An 18,773-nucleotide genomic window follows, 5' to 3' on the forward strand; every position below is an offset into this window, starting at 1 on the left:
GAAACAGAGCCAACAGGCTAATAGGGTGGGTGCTGTGTCCCCCAATGAGCGTCTCGGAGAAAAGGATTTTACGGTGATTTATCACAAAAATCCATGTTTCTCCTTCGCCTCATTGGGGGACACAGATACTGTGGGATGTCCTAAAGCAGTCCCTGGGTGGGAGATTGACGCACTGATCCAAGCTACATGCACCTCTTGTTTAAAAGGTACGCCACCGCTGCTTGGAGAATCCTTTTAACCAGGCTCGCATCCGCCGAGGCCTGAGCATGGCTATTATAATGTTTGGCAAATGTGTGCAGGCTGGACCAGGTTGCTGCCTTGCAAACCTGTTCCGTTGAGGCCTGGTGCCGAAGCGCCCAAAAGGCGCCCACTGCCTGGGTAGAGTGCACTCTGATCCCTGCTGGAATCGGCTTGCCTCTAATGCGGTAGGACTCCTGAATCGTCAAACAAATCCATCTGGCTATGGTCGATTTGAGGCAGCGAGTCCCTTCCTGCGCCCTTCGGGGAGCACGAACAGTGTGTCCATCTGACGAAAGGGTGCCGACCGCGACACGTACCTCCGGAGGGCTCTTACCAGGTCTAACGTGTGAAGAGCCTTTTCCACATGGTGCACCGGTGCTGGACAAAATGAAGGCAAAACAACATCTTCATTAATGTGAAAAGAGGACACGACTTTCGGCAGAAAAGGAGGGGCTGGTCTGAGGACCACCTTATCCTTATGGAAAGTGAGGAACGGAGCTCGGCAGGATAGGGCCGCCAGCTCTGAAGCCCGCCTGATGGAAGTGAGGGCCACTAGGAACACTACTTTCCAGGAAAGGTACCTCAAAGAGATATCCTGAAGCGGTTCAAATGGAGCTTCCTGCAGAACACTTAGGACCATGTTAAGGTCCCAGGCGTCCATAGGCGCCTTATAGGGAGGTACCAAGTGGGAGACTCCCTGAATGAAAAGTCTTCACCTGCAAATTGGTAGCAATTCTGCACTGGAACAGGACGGATAAGGCCGATATTTGTCTCCTGAGCGAACCTGGGGCAAAGCCCGAGTCTACTGCTCTACCGACTGAGCTATCCAGGCTCTCTAAGCCCGACTGGAGAAAAGCTTAGATGTTGGGGATCGAGAATCTCAGCGGGGAAACACCGCGGCGTCAACACCAAGCAAAGAACACCTACCTGGTGTGGTGGTAGATTTGTGCTGAAGCAGGCTTCTGGGCGCTAATCATTGTAGCGGCCACCTCGCTCCCGAACCCTGCCTGGGTTAGACTCCAAGATTCAACGGCCATGCCGTCAAACACAGGGTCCCTGAGTTCGGGTGGCAAATCGGCCCTTGAGACAGTAGATCTGGGCGCCCTGGCAGGCGCTGTGGCGTTTTCCGATTGAATCCAGACGGGGCGGCCTGCTAGGCAGTGATGAAACTTCTGCAGAGCCAGCCGAATTGCTCATATCTTCAATAAGTTGATCGGGAGGCGTGCCTCCTGTGGAGACCACCGTTCCTGGGCTGTGTGGTGGCGAAACACCGCTCCCCCACCGAGGAGACTGGCGTCGGTTGTCATTACCAGCCAATGATCTGGGGGGAAAGGTTTCCCCTGGGCCAGAGAGGAGCTGGTTATCCACCATCCGAGCGACTGCCTGACTTGAGAGGACAGTCAGCACCGCTGATCGAGCGTGAAAGGATTCTTGTCCCAGGCTGACAAGAGGGCGTGCTGCAGGGGGCGAAGGTGGAACTGGGCGACAGGTATCACTTCCATTGCTGCCAGCATTTTCCCTAGAATCCTCATCCCGGATCGGATGGTATGAGGGACTGGTTGGCGAAGTGTCCGGACTCCCTGCCGGAGAGCTAGCGCCTTTTCCTGAGGGAGAATTACCAACCCTCGGCAAGTGTCGAAGATCATTCCTAGGAAGGAGATCCACTGAGCTGGCACAAGGGATGACTTCTTTGCATTGCCAACCAACCTAAGTGGGCAAGAGTATCTAGCGTGATGTTGACTTTTTCCTCGCATGCCTGCATTGACGGGCCCTTGACCAAGAAGTTGCCCAGATAAGGCAGGACGACTATGCCTCGAGAATGCAATGTGGCCATGACAACTGCCATAACCCTTGTGAACACTCTGGGAGCCGTGGCTAGCCCGAAGGGTAGCGCTACGAACTGAAAATGTTGATCACCGATGGTGAAGCGTAGAAACTGCTGATGAGGAGGAAAACGGGAATATGCAGATGTGCGTTCTGGATGTCTATTGAGGGCAAGTATTCTCACTGCTCCATGGCCGATATGACTGAACGGAGAGACTCCATCCGGAAATATCTGGTCCTGATGAATTTGTTCAGAAGCTTCAGGTCCAAAACAGGCCTGACAGACCCGTCCTTTTTGGGAACCGCAAAAAGGTTGGAATAGAACCCCTGAGCTCTTTCGTGTTTCGGCACTGGAACAATGACTCCGTTGTGCTGGAGCGATTTGATGGCTCCCAATAGAGCCCTTGCCTGGGTATCCACCCTGGGAAGACGGGAAGAAAAAACCATCTTGGAGGATATCTGACAAATTCTATTCTGTAACCCGAGGCCACCAATTCCTTTCCTCATGTGTTGTGAGCGACATTGACCCAGACGTAGTGAAACCAGAGTAGGCGGCCGCCCACCTTGCCGGTGTCGTCTGGTAAAGGCCTTGAGTCATTTGGTCGACGATCTTTGGGATCTGGATCCCCTCGATCTGGGCTGCTGAGTATGCATTCTCCCCAATGGGTTGGCTCTATATGAGATCTTCCGCTCCCTATCTTGGTTGGGGCGGCCTGAGGTGGCGGAATTGGCCGCTGTAGTCCACCCAGGGTTGCGAAAGGCCCGAACGTGCCTGAAAACGGGTGACGAAAAAGCATTTTGACCTTTTGTTGAGGGAGAAACCCGCTCTTTCCTCCTGTGGAGTCGGAGAAAATAGGTGGCCGCACTGATAAGGCAGGGAAGTCAAGGACTTCTTAGAAGTAGAATCGGCTCGCCATGTCCTTAACCATAGGGCTCTTCTGATAGAAATTGCATTAGCGGCAGCAAGTGCCGAGCAATTGTCCGCATCCAAAAACGCATTGATTACATAGTCTCTGGCCATCGCCATCTGACCGTCATTTCATCCATTTTAAGTTTATGCTTAGAACATACAACACTGCCCTTCACCTCTCCAAACAAACCTATTTCAACACCCTCATCACCTCACTGTCCAATAACCCGAAACGTCTCTTTGACACTTTTCATTCTCTACTCAATCCAAGAGTACAGGCCCCAACCACGGAGCTCAGAGCTGACGATCTGGCCAATTACTTCAAAGAAAAAATTGACCAGATCCGACAGGAAATTATCTCCCAATCACCTCATACCATGCACTGTCCTCCCTCCCCCACTGCATCGAACTCACGCTCTGATTTTGAACCAGTCACAGAAGAAGAAGTAAGCAGGCTCCTTGCATCTTCTCGCCCAACTACTTGCACCAGTGACCCATTTCCGTCACAGCTCCTTCAGTCCCTTTCCCCTGCTGTCACCCCTCACCTAACTAAAATATTTAACCTCTCTCTCTCTTCTGGTATTTTTCCCTTCTCATTTAAGCATGCCATCATACATCCACTACTTAAAAAACCATCCCTCGACCAAAACTGTGCCGCTAACTATAGACCTGTCTCTAATCTTCCCTTCATCTCTAAACTCCTGGAACGCCTGGTCCACTCCCGTCTTATCCGCTATCTCTCAGAAAACTCTCTTCTCGACCCTCTCCAATCCGGTTTCCGCTCTTTACACTCCACTGAAACTGCCCTCACTAAAGTCTCTAATGATCTGCTAACAGCTAAATCAAATGGTCACTACTCCATGCTAATTCTCTTGGATCTCTCTTGCATTCGACACTGTGGATCATCAGCTCCTCCTCACTATGCTCCGTTCCATTGGCCTCAAGGATACCGTTCTCTCCTGGTTCTCCTCCTATCTCTCCGACCGCTCCTTTACTGTATCTTTTGCCGGTTCCTCCTCCTCTCACCTTCCCCTTACTGTTGGGGTCCCCCAAGGATCGGTTCTAGGTCCCCTCCTCTTCTCCTTGTACACTGCCCCTATTGGTCAAACAATCAGTAGATTTGATTTCCAGTACCATCTCTATGCTGATGACACCCAATTATACGCTTCTTCTCCTGACATCACGCCAGCCTTTCTAGAAAACACCGGCGATTGTCTAAACGCTGTGTCTAATATCATGTCCTCACTATATCTGAAACTGAACCTGTCAAAGACTGAACTCCTGGTGTTTCCTCCCTCTACTAATGTACCTATACCCGACATTGCCATTTCTGTGTGTGGTTCCACTATTACTCCCCAGAAACAGGCCCGCTGTCTTGGGGTCATACTTGATTCCGAGCTTTCCTTTGCCCCCCACATTCGATCACTGGCTCGCTCTTGTCATCTGCACCTCAAAAACATTTCTAGAATTCGACCTTTTCTTACCTTTGACTCTGCAAAAACTCTTACTGTTTCTCTTATTCATTCTCGTCTGGACTATTGTAACTCTCTTCTAATCGGTCTCCCTCTTACCAAACTCTCCCCCCTCCAATCTGTCTTGAATGCTGCAGCCAGGATCATATTCCTCACCAATCGTTACACCGATGCCTCTACCTTGTGCCAGTCATTACACTGGCTACCCATCCACTCCAGAATTCAGTATAAACTTATTACCCTCACTCACAAAGCCCTCCATGGCTCAGCACCACCCTACATCTCCTCCCTTGTTTCAGTATACCACCCTACCCGCGCCCTCCGTTCTGCTGATGACCTGAGATTAGCATCCTCAATAGTCAGAACCTCCCACTCCCGTCTCCAAGACTTTACACGTGCCGCGCCAATTCTTTGGAATGCACTTCCCAGGTCAATACGATTAGTCCCCAATCCCCACAATTTTAAGCGTGTCCTGAAAACGCATTTATTCAGACTGGCCTATCACCCCAACACATTAACCTAATCTATCCCTGTGTGGCAGAGCCAAAAGTTTTACCATAACCAGGTTCCCCGCATCATGTTCCCACATGCTTTATGCCTCCATTAGCCCTCTGTGTCTGTACTGTTACACACTTACCCTGATTGTATGGACCAGTCATAATGTTAACTGTTACCACCCACCTTTCGTGTCTCCCTCTTTCCTCATAGACTGTAAGCTTGCGAGCAGGGCCCTCTTTCCTCTTGGTATTTGTTATAATCTACTGTATGTGATTATTGTTATGCTGTAATGTCTATTGTCTGTACAAATCCCCTCTGAAATGTAAAGTGCTGCGGAATATGTTGGCGCTATAAAAATAAAATTTATTATTATTATATTATCATCTGACCTGCGACTTTCAAAATCTCTGCATGATATCATAGCCTTGGCTACCCAAGTTGCTGTGACTGAGGGAGCGAGTGCTGACCCTGACGCCTCATATACTGAGCGAGCTAAGCTCTTTATAAGGCGATCCTTGGGATCCTTAATTGAGGAAACACTAGGGACGGATAGCAGGGTCTTAGTGGCTAGACGCGAAACCGGAAGATCCCCAACGGGGATTCCATCCATTTTTTACGGAGGTCCGGAGCAAACGGATACCTTGTTTCGAGTGCCTTTGACCCGAGAAACGCCTGTCTGGACGTTTTCTGTGCCGCTGCACTATGTCCTCAAACTCCGGGTGAGAGGAAAAAAATTCTGTGCGGGCGCTTCACTTGCTTAAATGCCACTTCATGCCCCGTAGCCGCTGTGTGACGCTGGAGTATCCAGGTCAAGGGGCTCGTCTGAGTCGCATTCTGAGGTCTGCTCCCTATCAACCACTGGTGACGGGGAGCGAGAAGCAGAACTTACGGATGCCAAGTCACCGGATGGACTGGGCGACACCGTGTGGATTAGTTTCCCTCAGGTCTGCCTGGAGTGAGAGCGGCCATTTCAGGCTAGGGGCTCTTGTGAGGTGGAGATCCCCTCTAAGGCCGGCGAGCCACTGTCCCTGCCCCCATCTGAGGCCTGAAGGGACTCAATTGCATGAACTCTGACAGTGATAGGACCCACTCTGGGGGGCTTGGCACACTGGTTGCGGTCGCAGGGGAGGACGGACACTGAGGTTCTGTTAGGCGTCGGGTTGCGGGCGCTGTCCAGCGGGAATCCCGAGCCTTGTCCTCTGCGGTCTGCCCACACCAGTATTGTGGGTCCGGTTACAGGGGAGGGCTCCTGGGCGCATTTGGAGTCGCCGGCTTTGCATAATCGCTTGCTCTGCGCCCGCGGCAAAGCAGCCCAACAAGAGATGCATGCTGCTTCTTCGGACATGCTGTATCTGTCCACTGCTGGGGATAGGGGGAAGGAGGTAGCACCTCGTTTTCCCTGTGGTCTCCCAGGCAGCACTTACCCCAGTCCTGTGCCCCCCCATTCCTGGATGCCTCCGCACAAAAATCGCACGCCACCAGCCATGGGGCGGACCGCCAGCATATAAACCGGTGCAGGGGCGGTATTTCCGGGTCTGCGGCCTTGCCGCGCTCCGAAGCCGGGGACTAAATTGCGCCGGAAGTGACGCGCGGCCCGGAGGCGGAACTTCCGGTCGCGGCCTAGCTTCGGCTAAAGCCGCGGCCTCAATTTATCCCCTGCCCGCGACGGGGGGGTGTGTGACTCCATGGCGCCACAAACGCTACTTACTGGCATGGGCTTCTCCGCACCGCTCTGCAGCCACTGGCCGGTTGAATCTGACAACTAAGGGCTCCAGCCCCGGATCTTCGCCACAGGAGCCCTCCCAGGCCCTCTCCTCACTGACGATCCTCTTCAGCTTCCCAGCTCAGGTATATGAGGGGGCCTTGACAAAATAGGACGGTGCAGGCACCCTAGCTCCATCTAACCCCTTCAGGGGGTGAGGAGAAGGACCGTCCGCCGCCTTGCAGCACCGCAGTCTAAACATTGGTGGAGCAGTGGGGGCCGCACGGACTAGTCTTGTGCCTCTGTACAGCCCATGGTTTCAATACCTAGGGGTGGTCAGGGCTAAGTCCGGCATTGTGTCCCACGTCGCGGGAGAGGATACATGGAGGGACACTCGCACGTGCTCGCCCGTTGATGGTTTGGGGAAATCGGACCCTTTCAATAGGATCTGTTGCCCATCTCATCTTCATAGATGGTAAAAATAAAATAAAAAAGGTCTGGAGAAAACGGCCCAGATATGTCCCACGGTGCGGGAGAGGATACGTGGAGACGATACTCAACACGTGCTCGCCCGTTGATGGTTTGGGGAGATCGGACCCTTTCAATAGGGTCCGTCGTCCCTGTCTCATTTTCATGGGGAAAAAAAGAAAAAGTCTGGAGCAAAACCAGACGTGTGTGCCTCCATGGACACCAAGCAAAAAACTGAGTTCCGCCCGGAATAGGGGCGAGGGTTTATACGACGGAGGAGGAGCTAACCTTTTTTTTTTTCACTTAGCGTCAGCCTCCTAGCGGCAGAAGCATACACCACAGTATCTGTGCCCCCCAATGAGGCGAAGGAGAAAGTATTAGTGTTTCTCCCGTCTAGGAACATCACTTTATTTTGGAGCCCAAAATGTTGTGATTAATTTTAGAACTTGAATAATCTGTATAGCCACAGCGGTAAAGAGGGTTTCCCCCTTTTTTGGAGAAAGTTAGAACATATCCACATATGGGGATGCCAAGATATCAGAATGGGGTCTCCTGATCCATGTTCAATCCGTCGACTGTATAGTGGCCGTGGCTGGGTACTGCACATCTAAAACCCCTAATGTCTGATTGATAGGTCATCATTGATGACCTAAGGAGAAGCCATCAATGTTAAATTCCCAGACAATCCATCTAAGTCACGTCTATGGAAGTTATCAGAAACTGCAAACAATCTTTTCAACCCTTTCTCCAACTCTCATAGTCTAAAATGGAGAGAGCCGGAGAGTCACGCACATGCTTAGCTAGGTCTCCATTTATTCTGAAGCTGAATGTGGTTTGCCACTTCAAAAGGATGAAAAATATGTTTATGACATTTCCTTAAAAAATATCAGCGACCAATATAGCTGCCCTTCTTTCAATACCAATCATAAGCTCCATCCATGGAGTCTGTCAGTTTCTTAATCTGTTGACCACCAACTTTTTGGGCAGCACCAACTGCAGCTTCCCAGACACGGATCTGAGGGATCACACCCCAATATCTTCGCAATTGCATAAGTGCTGCATCTGTAGTGACCCAGTCCAGAGTGTGTCTGTCCCTTTAAGTAGTACTGAATTGTGAGTAGCTTCTGTACACTACTGCTCACTCTCTAACTGGCTCTCTGCATTATTTGTGAGCTGTAATTCTCCATTTCTAGTCACCTTCATTTTAGATGCAATGCATTTCCCGTTTGCTGTGTTCTGTCGCCATCTAATGGTGAAAGCATACAATGACTGAATTATTGTTTTGTAAGGATCTGAGATGTGAATTCGGTCTCCTATTGGCCAGCTCCTAGTCACATGGTCAGTAGGAGGAACTGTTTTTCCAGGCAAGTCTAGAATGTTCTTGAGTCTGAGGGATGCCTTCAGGGAGAGCAGAACACACGTAGAGGAGGTTTTTACCTCAAGATCTCCTGCAGGCGTAAAAGCCTAAGTTCCCTCTAACCTGTACAGACATCATTCTATTTCTGACAGGATTCACCATATGTAAAGTATTGCTGACAGGATTCACCACACGTAAAGTATTGCTGACAGGATTCATCACATCTAAAGAATTGCTGACACGATTCATCACATCTAAAGAATTGCTGACAGGATTCATCACATCTAAAGTCTTTATGACAGGATTCACCACAGTTTCTACATTCACCTATAAGTACTTGTGCACGTGCCGTGACACACTGTGGAGATAATCCCAAGTACAGGTCTGTAACCTCTAATTGCTGCGTCTACCTCCCTCTGTAAAATACCAAAAGACACTGTCCAGTGCTCTTAAAGCTCCAGACCCCAATCACATCTCAGCATCTAAGTGTGAACTGTAATTGCCGTGGACTACCCATGAGAGACTGTCCCTTATTTGTTCCAAGTTATAATTCCCATTCCTGCTGAGGTAAAAGCAACTGTTATCCCCGAGACCGGTGTGTGTCATAATTCCTTCGGCTGCGGACACCGTGTGAGGGTGGATAGCAGGGAACGTTCGGCCTGGTCATTACACATCCCTCTATAAGACTTGCAACATTTTTTTACTTTTCAGAGTCAGGTAAATCTCTTTTTCACCCATTTTGGTCCAAACTGCCTAATTATTCTGTGCACCTTGATAAAGGGCATTGTGTCCTTAGGCCTCACCCTCTTTCATTACACAAATGCACATCACCTGATCAGATTCATCCAATAAGCAGTCAAGTTTGTACAGTTTGGAGATTAAAGAGGAAAAATCTGCATAAAAATGATAACATGGACAAAATACCCATTGCCTAATAATTCTGCACACGGTGTACAGTTAAAGTCTACGTTAGTCAAAACCAGATATAAAACCATCTCACTGAGAGATCAGATAACAGCCTATTGAAATCTATAGAGGGGAAAGGGGAGGAGCAAAGAGAGGTACAGATTTGAAACAGATGTCACTGCTGCCTTCTAGTAAGTGTTTATTTTAGCACAGCTACACTGCTCAGTATGATGTCCTCCATGTTACTGTTGTCTCCTATTAAGTGTCCATTTTAGTACAGCTACACTGCTCAGTATGATGTCCTCCATACTGATGCTGCCTTCTAGTAAGTGTCCATTTAAGGTCAGCTACACTGCTCAGTATGATGTCCTCCACGCTGATGCTGCCTTCTAGTAAGTGTCCATTTTAGCACAGCTACACTGCTCAGTATGATGTCCTCCATGCTGATGCTGCCTTCTAGTAAGTGTTCATTTTAGCACAGCTACACTGCTCAGTATGATGTCCTCCATGCTGATGCTTCTTTTGAACATGTGCTACCTTGAGCCATTAGAGCAGAAATTTCTCATGTCTCTGTGAACTATATATAGTAGATATCACAGCATTTAGTCTTCACCCACTAGCACAGAGTCAACTGAAATTTAAAGTGAGAAGGAAAACCTTGTGAAAAATGATACCAAAAAAGGAATCCAGGAATGGTCAGTAATAGTGTTAATCCTAATGGACACATGACAGCTTATTCTGAAAAGTTACCTGAAACGACAGCAATCCTATAACAATACAGACCTTGTCATATGACTTGGCATGTAACTTTCCTATAAGCCTCCCGTCCAGTTCAGAAGTGGATATGGCATTCATATAGATCGATGGCACAAAGGATTCCAATGTCTCTTTCATCCATCGTGATCGGTGGATATCCGGTTCGTTACAATGAAGATGCCCTGGGCAAAAATAAAAATAACAAGTGCACAATAAATACAGACAGTTTAGAAATGTCTAACAAAGAAATCAATGTTGTGCAATTTTATGGTTATTTTTTTTCCCTTAATGACACAATAAAGAAGCAGTCAAGCAACATCTTATTCCATACCTGCACCCCTACCTGGTACTGCGGCGCAGTCCTATTCAAGGGGGAGTGAGACTGTGCTGCGTCTGTGTAAGATCAGGCACAGCCACTATTCAAACAAGCATCAAAGCTTTTTCCTTAATAGTAATATAAAAATGAACAATTGTAAGTACACAGTGCAATATATTAAGAGGATAAAAATTTTGACGGGAGGAGGAGGGCTTCTTTTAAAGAGTAACCATTGCTTTAAATTTTTATTTAATCAATCAATCGTACATATGAAAAGAAGAATCTTTGTAATAATGTATATTAGAGAAATCTGCTTCTTTCTCCTCCTGAACTCATCATTCATTCTCAAAATTCTCAATTCATATGTAAAAGTGTTTCTTCAGTGACTACAGATTTTGACATTACTGAAATAGATGACAGTTAGTGCTTCTTAAAGTCTATGAAGAAGAGAGGGAGGAGGAGCTGGAGGCAGACAGGCATTCTGCTGCATGTTCTTATTACTGTTCTCCATAGAACTTCATGAACACCAGCTGTCATCTCTGCTGAAGATTTGTCATTTCAGGACAACTTTCAGCAGACTATCTGCCTATAGCTCCTCCCCTCTTCCATTTCCACAGAATTTTAAAAGCACCAACTGTCATCTGCTATTTTACTAATAAAAAAAATCTGTCTTTACTGAGCACAGATTTTACCCATGAATTGAGAGTGAAAGATCAATCCAGGAGGTGAAAGAATCAGATTTCTGTGATAAGCTATATCACAAATTGCTTATTTTCATGTGAATTATTGATCTATGGAAAAAAGAAGCAGAGCCTGGTAAATAATGAAGGGGTTGTAATGCTGCATGGAGAGACATTGCTTCTTCAAACCTCTTGTTCAGTGAGAAAATCAAGAATTTGACCCTCTAAACAGGCCTGAAACAAGAGATCCCAGAAGCAGTCCTTCCCGATTTAAGACCAGTGTGAATGCAGTCTAAGGATGATGCTTTATTCAAATAAAAATGTGATGAAACCTTTCATTAAAGCTGCAGCGAAAACAAAAGAGAACTACAGGTGCTGTGTGTTCCTCTCAACAGATACAATAATCTTGCAGAACTAAAAGAGGTGTTGGGTGGGATCCTTAATTTCGGCATAAATTGATCAAGGTATTCAAATTGTTGAGCGCCCCAGAAATCAGCTGTAACCGGTGATGGAACCTGGGAGAAAGTGTTACATTATCCTGCAGTGCCTCCGCAGTGGAAAACAAGGAATTGCAGGAAAAATAGGTGTACTGGGTCCTCCAGAGTAGGAGACGCTCTATTTAGCCTGTCTCCTCTCAGACAATAGACAGTCACTAAAGTAAAGGCCTCACAATGTTGGTTGTGACTTTCTCAACTGACGTCTACAAGATTTACAAAAATAGCTGAGGTTGCTTGTTTAGAGATTCAGACTCCCAGAAAAGTTAGAAGAGACAGGTGAGAATGTGATGCCAGCTCACGAGCATATAATGCTAATATGCATTATATGGGTACAGGGGGTTTATGGAACGACCACAGGAGCTGAGCCTGCCCCATACAAGGGAGGTGCCTGCTGTGTTATACAGGCGGCACCTGTGTCTGACAGCAATGGTTAGAATAGGCTCCGATCACTGCTGCTTAACACCTAAGTTGCTCACTTGGCGTGTCTGTTACCCCACCATTGCCCCCAACCCATTCACAGTGATGCGATTACGGGACATTGATGAGTTGCCATTACAGCGAACATCGATGTTCTCCTGTAAATCTTTTTGTAATCACACGTTGCGTTCAGACGTTGCGTTTTGCTGTGTTTTTTTTTCGGTTTCGAAAGGCAAATCTTGCTCAAAGCTGCTACAAAAAAAAAGCAGGTTTTGCTGCTTTTCTGCTACTTTTTTTTTTGCTGCGTTTGTTGTCTTTTGTGCATGCTTATGAAGTTTAGTTCTCCCCCCAAAAAAAATCATGATGCAACTTCCTTAAAGGTTTTTGCACCAAAAATTGATACCTGCGTTTGCCTATTCTTTTCCTATGGGTGAAAAAATGCTGCAAACACAAAGAAAAAAAATGCAGCAGTTTTCCAAATCAGACAGGTAAATAAAATCAATGTGTGTCCATGAGATTTCTGAAATCTCATAGACTTGGCTGGTACTGTAAAACGCAGTTTAAAATTTGCATGAAAAAAAAAAAAAAAAAAAACAACGCTGCAAAAACGTAACGTGTGAACACAGTACAAGGCGATCAAAACGTCTTATGTAGCCCAAAAGAGTAGCACTAAAAGCAACAGCTCGTCAAACAAAATAGAAAGCCCCGACGCAGCAGCTCCATTGACAAAAAATATAAAAAAAAAGTAATGGATCTCACAAAATGGCAACATAAACCAAGTTTTTAGTTTTTGAACTATTTGCAACCATTAAAAAAAAAAAAAAAAAAAAATACGGTCCTTAGAAATAGGGAAAGAAAAAAAAATGGTAACGCAAAAAAAAAAAAAAATGGTATGGTCATGAAGGGGTTATGAAGACTTCAGATATCAGTAATTAATATTAATAATTAGCTGATGCGAAGAGTCTAATACAATTCTGATGACATTGAAGCTTTTTTTTTTTTTTTTTTAAAGAACCTTGGAGCCAGCAGGAGACCTATCAATACACCTCGAAGCAAAAAATAAAAGAAAACAATTAGCTGAAGGTAAAACGCTTAGGAACTTACTGGTGTATAATTACGGAGCAGAAATATGGAAAGTGCTGATGCGGTTGCTGAAAGTGGTCATGTCTCTTTCAGCTCATTTCCCCGGATCGTCCTACTAAGCAGTTCCTGCCTGACACTGTGTAACATTAATCACTGCTGGAGAGATGCACTTCAGATGCAGTTATCGGCAGGCTGCGCCACGGCGGAGCACAGATTCTGACAAGTGAGTTGATCTTGGCAGCTAGATAAGGACTATTGTCTCCCCTGCGCCCGACTGACTCCACTAGAGCGCTCTCGCTTTCGAAAATGTCATCTCTCAGATTTCAATATGTCCATATAACCGCAGCAATAAAGAAGGGTTCATCGTCACAACCGTGAAAGATAAAATTAGGGAAACGGCTGAAAAATTGCATTCTGGAGAGCTACCGAGGAATCCGTCCAAATTCCGAGCTTTTGTCCAAATTGTTCCCATCCTACAACCCCAATTCCAAAAAAAAGTTGGTACGCTGTGCAAAAAGTAAAGAAAACAAGAATACAATGATACAAAAGGTCTTAAAACTAGATTGTATTTACAACATAGAACACGGATCAAAAGGAGAACGTTCGACAACTTTTCACATAAAATAGAAAAATGGCCACTTTCAAAATTGATGGAGGCAACACATCTCTAAGAAGATGTTGACAGTGTCGACCATTGTGTAGCATCCCCTTTTATTATATCATCTGTAGTGCAGCGGTAGCCACACTGTGCAGTGATGAGGCAGTTACCCGGCAAAGTTCAAAACAAAAGTTTTTTTAATGTTCAAATCCCAGCAAAACACAGCACACGATATCCTCTGAATCGCAGCAGAGAACCATATCCTCCAGATTGCAGTCACTAAACACGCCAGTCCACCTCCGGTTCACAGCCGGGCACAAAACAGTCCACCTCCGGATCACAACCGGGCACAGGACAGTCTATCTCTGAGACCGGTGGCCATGGGCAACTACACCGCCGTGTATGCTGTGGGTGCCAGGCCTTTTTTTTTTCTTTTCTTTATTTTCTTTTAAAAAAAAGAAAAAAAAAAAAGGATTCCCGAATCTGACACAGATCCAAGAATTGGACTGTGACAGTACAAACTGTCACGTGTGCTGTCCTGTGTGACACGACCCGCAGGCCGGTAACTCAAACAACAAGACAAGGGGGAAGGGGAAACAGTTACAACGGTGGGCCCTGCAATAGGGAATGGGGACGTGGAGACCTCCTGCACTCCCCTGAGGCTGTGTCCCTAAGCACTCCTAGCATTCCCTATACAGGCTCCTCACCTGTCGCTGAGCAGGACACCTGAGTCCCTAACTCACCCTGCACCTATCCCTTTCTAGGGAACTGTGTGATGCAGACACTAGTCCCACCGCTGCACTAATACACACACAAAAGAAAAAAGGGGAAAACACCAAAACACTTATCTTGCTCTGCTGCAGTCTTCAGGCAGCAGAGTGCAGCACCAGATCAACTTTTCGCAGTGGCTCGACACCTCAGAGCCAGCTGCCACCTTCACCATCTCACTCTGTTGCGGACACCGGGCAGGCAGAGTTCAACACCAGTTTCAGCAGTGGCTCTACACCTCAGAGCCAGCTGCTCCATCCACCGTGGTTGGAATCCAAAAAGGAAATGCTGCTATCACCAACACCTGCTGATAGACCAGCTGACCTCATATAGAAAAGGAGGTGCGGTCACATCAGCAGGGCCAAAAACATGTAATAACCCCAGTGACCACCGGGGGCAAAAGGTAAAACAAAGAAAGTATCAGATGTAATGACACTTGTGGCCACCGGGGGCAAAAACCCATATTAAGCCCCCAGAAGCCTGAAAATAAAGGTTTACATGAGGGAATCCCGAATCTGACACAGATCCAAGAATTGGACTGTGACACTGGGCTGGTGAGGCCTGACGTGACAGCCAAAGTGGAGCAGTGTCCCATACAAAGTTCTGAGTGACTGTATGCCGTTTAATCAAACTTATCAGCTGGTCCAGAATGCCCAGGCCCCCTTGCCCCACCTAACGCTGCATGGCGGCCGGCAGAGCCCTCACCAGCCGGTCAACCGCCACTCTCTCTACCATCTGGGCTTGGGTCAAAGTCTCAGCCTGGTACCATTCCTCCACCAACTGCAATAAGTCATATGCCTGAGACCTGGCGGGATGAGTCTCTGCAAAGGACCACTGGTACACCCTCTGATCGCCCCTTACCTTTGGGGTCTCTTCTTGGCACTGCTGTTTGTGCCTCACCTTAGGGGTTTCTTCTTTAAACCGCTGATGATCCACTTGCTGCCACTGCACTTGCAGCGCCTCTTGCTGCTGCTACTGCTGGAAATGTAGCTCCTGCTGAATGAGGACCACCTGTTTCAAAAGCTCCTCGGTGAGGGATCAGTGATCTGTCAGCAGTCTGCATTATGAATATCTAATCAGAGCACCACATACCCCAACCCCGCCTTAGGGCACGAGAATCTCATTAACACAAAACTGAAAATAAAGATTAAAGAACAACCATAAGACGATTTCATCACCCAAGGTATCATTTTACTCAGTATATCGGCGCCGACCTGACACTGTGTGTAGGTTACTGTGCACAATCCTGCTGACAGATTCCCTTTAATAACCTCACTCATAGCAGCCAAGGCGTGTTAGTGCGGGGATTTCTGCACGTGGCGCTCATACTCAATATTGAATAAATAGAGATGCGTCATTTGCATATTAGCAATATATCTATTCATCCTGTGATTTTGATAATTCTACGACCTTTATCTTCTTGGTATTACAATCGCGACGTTGAGGGGTATAGATTAGGAAAAGAAACAGTGCGGAACAGTGTGGCCTTCTTGCGCCCACCTGTATGTACCGAATCCTCAGCGTTTATGCTTGTATTGCTTCACTATTGTACAGAAAGGTAAGTATTGGAGAAAGAGATCAGAGAAGTAATAAGAATGTGATGTCAACAGGGCAGAGCAGTGCGCCTGCGCCGGAGCCATTACAGGATGGGAGAAGAGGACGTCATCGCATGAAGAAGGGAGGCGCCGGACGGGACGCCTCACCCATCGGACCGGACCGCCCACCTCGGTGAGTATAATATAACGTGTTTTTCTTCTCTTTCAGGTTACATCGGAGGCTTATCTACAGCATTAAAGAATGCTGTAGATAAGCCCCCGATGTCTATGCCAGCAGCTGCAAAGCCAAAAAAGGGTAACAGATTCCCTTTAAAAAAGTGTACTTTTTTCCTACGATGTACCAAGGGCATTGTACAATATTGTATGCAATGTGGTAGATCGGCTCACTCGGATGCACATACAGGTAGACATAGGGACATTGTTTCTTTAAATCTTACACTAGTTTATTGACGGTACTGCATAAACCAGTGGAGCATTAGCAAAACAAACACGGCCTTCATGGCCTAATGGGAAAACAAAAACATAACGTATGGCACAGTCCGTTTTGCTGTGGGAATAAGCAAAAGAAGTTCAGCTTTCCTTATCATGAAAACACAGCTCTGGAGCTTGCACCTCCAGGCACACCCAACACTCAATGAGCCACATGGCTGTGTATTTATGCTCTGGACTCCACCCAGTCTACAGATGGTCACTCAACCTAGCTCTAAATATGGACGATTAACCCCTCTCAGCACTTAGTGTGCTGGAGCTTTTTCCTAGGTTCATATCACTAACATATCAGCTAACAACCACAGTGATACATATCTTCACTCCAGGACTTTACCAGCGACTTTGTCACAGCCTGCATCGGAGCCTTCTGTTACAGGTTTCTATCGGAACAACATGATGTGAACAGGGTCCTGCAAAACAGATTTTCTGCCTGATACAGGCCGCAATCGATGATATATCAAGTTCATAGGCATTCCTTCTATCTGCATTTACATGTAGAGATCACGCACATTAGGTGAACTGTATGGGGACAAATAATAGCTACAAAAATTGTTCGCCCTCTTGTCTGCATTACCTCCGTTTACAAAGGGATCCGCTTTCAGTAATATATTATTTTTATGCCCACATAGATGTGATTTCATTGTTTGTCAGCTGATTGATGGGTCAGAATTATCATAAACAAGGGTTCCTATGACGGTTAATTCTTCCAACCATTGGCCAGTGTAAGATCCTTAAAGGGAACCAGTCACTAAATTTGTGCTCCCTAAACCATGGGTAGCGTGAATCAGTGCCTGTCTGCATGACAGCAGCTAGAAGTCAAGAAATAAACAAAAGGAGCAGAAACTCTATAGTAAGTAAATAGTAATGGTACACATAAATAACATAAGGTGCTCAGTTAACATGATTTTGATCAAAAAAGCGTAAAAGCCACCCACCGCAACAAGGTGACCTTGAGTGAGTCGACTTCAATGTGAATAAGGGCAGAGCCAGACAGGGAGCCGAATATTCAGACACCTGCCCACGGGAAGCTATAGAGAGGAAATGTCTAGCTCAGAAAGGGGGCCACTTTGTTTATACAAAGTACAGGACACTATACCAGCTAGTGCTGCGGCTAATTTCTTTGCTTTTGCTGTAGTGCCTTATGGTGTTCCTTATGTTGTACAATAAAGATTATATATATTTTATATCATTTTGAGTGATCTTGACCAGTATATACACACTTCCTCTCTTGTTCTTCTCATATGGCCGGGGTCAAGAAAGAAACTTGCAAGAAACTTGGACGAGACTCGCACGTCAATACCCGGCACTGCCGCCGGCACTCGGGAGAAGAGCGTGCGGCTGCGTGGACACCAGTCTGGAGAACTGGTTGGGATCTGATCCTTTGTCTGCCCTTATTCACACACTGAGGTCAACTTTCACGACACATGGTAAGGTTTTTAATATTAGACAGTGTAGGACCGTCCTGATCAGAGTTACCTTGTCGATGGTGGGACGGCTTTTATGCTATTTTTGATCAAATACAGTATTACTAAGAACTCTGAATGATTTAAATACACTTTTGCCTTTTACTTACTTAGTTACAGCAGGGTTTTCGCTCATTTTGTCTCTTGTAGGTTTTGTATGCTTTATGGCCAATGTGAACATGTGTTTATGTGCCGCATGTATACCAATTCAAACCAAGCTCAATTTTTGTGTTTAGACCCAACAATCAGCTGTCATAACCTCCGTTCCCAGCTGGGTGTAAATAGTGTATGGAGCGGAACAGCGCAGCTCTGTCACATTATTTAGGGGCCGCTACTGGCCCAATATTATTTAAGAGAATAGGAGGTGATCGGCAGCAGTCTGCTCCTCGCTCTGCACTGCTGCCACTCCAATAGTCTCAGGTGGTCCGTAGGTGAAGACGTCACGACCACTAGTGACCTGACCGCTTAGACCACTAATTGGTGGCAGACTCCAATGCCTTGTGGTCAGCCGGACATCATCACAACCAGTCCGACCAAGAGAGCGGCAGCAGTGAAGAGGCGAGGAGCGGACTCATTTAGTACGTGTGTTTTTTTTCTTTTGTTTGGATGGTTTCTCAATCGTGATGAGCTAACATGCTCTGATGACGTCTTACCCGTACATGCTTGGGTGTTATCAGAGTATCTTGGACATGCTCGTATATTATGTTCTAGTCCCTGCGGCTGCATGATTTGTGGCTGCTAGACAGCCTGAACACATATGGGGATAGCCTGTT

The 18,773-nt window shown here is 46.7% G+C and overlaps 1 protein-coding gene across 2 annotated transcripts in view; it reads right to left on the reverse strand.

Annotated features, from left to right (window-relative positions):
* Positions 1-18,773, reverse strand: part of NSUN3 (NOP2/Sun RNA methyltransferase 3) — an 85,061-nt gene that overhangs the window by 37,844 nt on the left and 28,444 nt on the right. For both annotated transcript variants that reach the window (XM_073584419.1, XM_073584418.1), the window contains one exon: positions 10,161-10,315. In XM_073584419.1, coding sequence (XP_073440520.1) covers positions 10,161-10,315 — 155 coding nt within the window. The remainder of the gene's footprint in view (positions 1-10,160; positions 10,316-18,773) is intronic.

The sequence above is a fragment of the Dendrobates tinctorius genome, unplaced genomic scaffold, assembly GCF_039654945.1.
Source record: "Dendrobates tinctorius isolate UK_male_01 unplaced genomic scaffold, ASM3965494v1 ptg000084l, whole genome shotgun sequence".
Lineage (NCBI taxonomy): Eukaryota > Metazoa > Chordata > Amphibia > Anura > Dendrobatidae > Dendrobates > Dendrobates tinctorius.